We start from the raw sequence: 4,821 nt of genomic DNA on the forward strand, positions 1-4,821 counted from the left end.
GGAGGGACAGAGACAGAGTGAGGGGACAGAGGAGACAGGGTTAGGCACAGACAGGAGGGACAGAGACAGAGTGAGGGGACAGGGGAGACAGGGTAGGCACTGACAGGAGGGACAGAGACAGAGTGAGGGGACAGGGGAGACAGGGTAGGCACTGACAGGAGGGACAGAGACAGAGTGAGGGGACAGGGGAGACAGGGTAGGCACTGACAGGAGGGACAGAGACAGAGTGAGGGGACAGGGGAGACAGGGTAGGCACTGACAGGAGGGACAGAGACAGAGTGAGGGGACAGGGGAGACAGGGTAGGCACTGACAGGAGGGACAGAGACAGAGTGAGGGGACAGGGGAGACAGGGTAGGCACTGACAGGAGGGACAGAGACAGAGTGAGGGGACAGGGGAGACAGGGTAGGCACTGACAGGAGGGACAGAGACAGAGTGAGGGGACAGGGGAGACAGGGTAGGCACTGACAGGAGGGACAGAGACAGAGTGAGGGGACAGGGTCGGCACAGATGGGGAGGTGGGAGGGTGGGGAGTGGACACTGTTACTCACCGTGCGGTGTCAGCACCATTGGTCATTAAGGTACTGATCAGTAATTCGTGACCGTACCTAGCAGCTACATGTAGAGGAGTATTGCCATATATATCTGCACAGTCTATCTCTCCACCTGAGAACAAGACAGGAACACATCAGACATCCACAGACACGTGCTTCCCCACAGAAAACCAGTACCGATCCCATCTCAAAAACATTCAGCACTTCAGCCCCGACCAGTTTCAGAGGCAGGCAGTACCCCCAGGCTGCATCCCCCGACTCACGGATGGGGGTGTTCTCTCTCCTCCTACTCCAACCCCGTCTCTTTCGGACTGAGACCACCCCCAGGATCCGGAAGTGAAGGAACAAAGATCAAGGTCATTATTTACATGGGACTAGCAACTCACTCGATGTCAGTAACGCTGTGCCAGGGAGGGAAATCGACCACTCTTCTCCAGAATACACAACACGGGACGGGGTTAATCAGTCACCCCCCCCCCTCACCGAACTGTACCCCAGAATACACACCACGGGGTTAATCAGTCACCATTTGCTGAGTGAAGTGGCCGGGCTCCCCCCTGGGTAAGGGGAGTTCCCACCTACCGTTCTGGATGAGGATCTGAGAGCGTGTAAACCTGCCATGAATTGCGGCCATGTGCAACGGACTTTTCCCATCCTTACTCTGTAACAGGGATAGAGAGAGAGAGAGAGTGGGTCAGTCCAAAGTGCCCACAGCACAGGGAGAAAGGCCCTTTGGCCCATCGGCTCTGTACTGGTCAGAAACACCCACCTCATTATCCCTAACCCTGGTTCCCCCATTCGGGGGAGGGGGGACAGGTTCCTTTCCGTCTCCCCTACCGATGACCCTCATGGGTTTCAGTCACATCCCCCCCTCTCTCAGTCTCCTCTGCTCCAGTGAAGACAGCCCCAGTCTGTCCAATCTCGCTCCAACCCCCAGGTGGGTCGTGTTCGGGTAAATCTCCCTCTGACACACACCGCACCCCCTCTCACCCCGGATAACGTGAATTCCAGAACTGCACACAATACTCTCGCAGTGTGTCCTGTCTGAAGGTTTACACAGTCCCAGCACCAGCCTCTCTGCTCTTCGACCTGACACACTGACTAATAAAGGCAAGGGCCCCATTCCCGTCCCGAACCACTGTATCCCCCCCGTCCCACTAGCTGAAGGGACTGGTGGGGGCGTGCACACTAACATCCCTCAGATCCTTGCTGCATCCCATGGTGCTATGGTCCATCCGGTGTGAGCTTGCCTTGCCTACACCCATCAGCTCACACTTTCACCCAGATTGAATTGAGCGGCACACAGTGGCTCAGCGGTTGGCACTGCTGCCTCACTGCGCCAGGGATCCAGGTTCGATTCCACCCTCAGGCAGAAACAGAGGGTTTCAGTTGTCAAGGAAAGCCGGGACCATTTCCACTGGTGTGTAGGAGGTTGAGGGGTGACCTTACAGATGTTTATCAAGTAATGCCAGGTATGGACAGAGTTGATGGTGGTTGTCCTCTTCCCCAGGATGGGGGAAACTCAAAGCTGGTGAGAGGAGAGAGATTTAAGGACGACCTAAGAGGCAGAGCGTGGTTCGTGTCTGGGATGAACTTCCTGAGGAAGTGGGGGGTGGGTGCAGTTACAATGTTTAAGAGGCATTCGGATCAGGACACGGATAGGGAAAGGGATATGGGCTAGGAGCAGGGGAAAGTGTGGGATTAGGGTCGGCATGGACTGGATGGGCAGAAGGATCTGTTTCAGTGCTGTATGACCGTCTGCCTCAGTGCTGTATGACCGTCTGCCTGGGGGGAGTTTGCACATTCGTGGGTGCTCCGGCTTCCTCCCACAACCCAGAGATGTGCAGGTTAGGGTGGGATTGGCCGTGCCCAGGGATGTGCAGGTTAGGGTGGGATCGGCCGTGCCCAGGGATGTGCCTCGCCCTACACCCCTCAACACCCACTCCGCCACCCCTACTCCCTTCACTGCATTAATTCCACTGCTCTCATACAACACAGAACATTCCGGCTCAGTACAGACCCTTGGGCCCTCGATGTTGCGCGACCTGTGGAACCGATCTGAAGCCCATCTAACCTACACTATTCCATCCTCGTCCATTTGTCTATCCAATGACCAGTTAAATGCCCTTAACGTTGGCGAGTCTACTACTGTTACAGGCAATGCGTTCCACACCCATACTACATCTATCCGATATCTATCACTGCTCAATTTAAAGCTATACCTCCTCGTGCTAGCCATCACCATCTGAGCAAAAACCCGCTCTCTGTCCACCCTATCTAACCCTCGGATTATCTTATATGTCTCTATTAAGTCACCCCTGAACCTCCTTCTCTCTGACAAAAACAGTCTCTCAGCCTTTCCTCCTCAGACCTTCCCTCCATATCAGGGAACATTCTGGTAAATCACCTCTGCACCCATTCCAAAGCTTCCACATCCTTCCAACAACGCGGTGACCAGACCTGTACACAATACTCCACGTGCGGCCACCCCAGAGTTTTACACCTTGTAGCTCCACAACTCCACATCAGCCGCTTTCCCCATATCCAGCTGTTTGGTCACCTTCTCAAAGGACTCAATAAGGTTCGTGAGGGACGACCTACCCTTCACAAAACCGTGTTGACTATCCCCCAATCAACTTATCCCTTTCTCGATGATTATTATCCTTTCCAACACTTTACCCACAACCGAAGGAAGGCTCACCAGTCTGTAATTACCAGGGTTATCTCTACCCCCCCCCCCATTTCTTGAACAAAGGGACAACATTTGCTATCCTCCAGTCTCTGGCACTATTCCTGTAGACAACGATGACAAAGATCAAAGCCAAAGGCTTGGCAATCTCCTCCCTGGCTACCCAGAGAATTGCAGGATAAATCCCATCTGGCCCAGGGGACTTATCTATTTTCACACCTTCCGGAAGTCCCTTGATCTCTCCCTGTGGGAGCGAGGAACCCACATTCCCTGCCGCGGGAGGTGGGGGGTGGGAGGGGTAGGGGTGAAGACGATTCCCACACACAATCCCCAGACAGGGATCAAGCAGCAACGACGTTCACAATCACATCCCGCAAACTCCCCAGGCCCCCACGGGGCTTCCAGGCAGTGGAGGGGAGGGGAGGGGGAGGATGGGGTGGGGGAACAGTGGAGTGAGCTCACCTGAACATTGACGTCCGCCCCGTTGTTGACCAGGAGCTCGAGACATAACGCACCGTTGGTGGAGACGGCGGCAAAGTGCAGCGGGGTGAAGCCTTGCTCGTTTGGCTGGTTGACGTTGGCACCAGAGTTCACCAGCTCGTTGGCAACCGCGTCTTGTCCAGTGTAACAGGCGACGTGGAGGGCAGTGTTCCCGTAGGCGTTAGGCTCATCGATCTGCGGGAGGCAACGGCAGACCGCTCAGTTTACTCGTCCTCCCTGCACCTTCATCGCTTCCCAGGATCGGGATGGCGTGCACCGGGGCGCGGTGGGGCTGCGTCCCCTCCAGCACCACAGACACCCAACCGGCTCAGCGGCATGGAAGAGACGCCAGTATCTCACCAGGCTGTTGGGGGGGCAAATGCAGTTACTCTAAAGCCCCAGTGCCAGGGGGGGGGAGCGGGCACTATTCGGAGTCACGGCCTCTCGGATAACCCAAGAGAGGGAACCGCTGTGAAGGGGACCTCACTGATCCCGAGCAGCTCTTCGGAAAACATATGGGGGTGGGGGTGGTATTACCCTGATGTGTCCTGAAGCCAGTACACACCCCTGCATGAACGTCACCAAACCCACGAACTGGGCATGGCATGCCCGCTGGTGGCTTCTTGCTGCGTTCAGCACGAAAGGTTCGGGAGAGCGTCAGGGGGTGGTCGGAGGGAGAACGAGTCGGACCCTGGGGCGGGGGATTCCAGCGCGGGTCCAGCGAGCGCCCACCCCCCCCCCCTTGCGGCACTGACCTCCACCCCGAGGTTGAGGAGGTATTTGACCACGTCGACTTGTCCATTTGAAGCAGCAGCATGCAGCGGTGTGTAACCTCGCTTGTCCTTCCCAGTCACGTCAGACCCACGTGAGGACAACATCTTCACCACCTCCAGGTGCCCTGGGGGGGGCACAACCGAGAGCACAGGGGTCAGCGATTGAGGGGGGAGGAGAGGAGGGTTAAATCACCCCTCCCGCACCACCGGATCTCCCCCCAGTAAAAACATCCCCCTCCCGCACCACCTCCCCCTGATAAAAACGTCCCCCACCCCCACCAGGAAGAACGCCCCACTCCCTCACTACACCCCCCAGTAAAACGTCC

At 56.6% G+C, this 4,821-nt stretch overlaps 1 protein-coding gene across 1 annotated transcript in view; it reads right to left on the reverse strand.

Moving 5' to 3' along the window:
- ankrd52b (ankyrin repeat domain 52b) overlaps positions 1–4,821 on the reverse strand; it is a gene marked incomplete at its 5' end in the record, with an annotated part of 24,012 nt that overhangs the window by 10,813 nt on the left and 8,378 nt on the right. The window contains 4 exon segments of the mRNA XM_043686128.1: positions 551–665; positions 1,136–1,214; positions 3,705–3,917; positions 4,478–4,620. Of these exon segments, the coding sequence (XP_043542063.1) occupies positions 551–665; positions 1,136–1,214; positions 3,705–3,917; positions 4,478–4,620 (550 nt within the window).

The sequence above is a fragment of the Chiloscyllium plagiosum genome, unplaced genomic scaffold, assembly GCF_004010195.1.
Source record: "Chiloscyllium plagiosum isolate BGI_BamShark_2017 unplaced genomic scaffold, ASM401019v2 scaf_1257, whole genome shotgun sequence".
In the NCBI taxonomy this organism is placed as follows: domain Eukaryota; kingdom Metazoa; phylum Chordata; class Chondrichthyes; order Orectolobiformes; family Hemiscylliidae; genus Chiloscyllium; species Chiloscyllium plagiosum.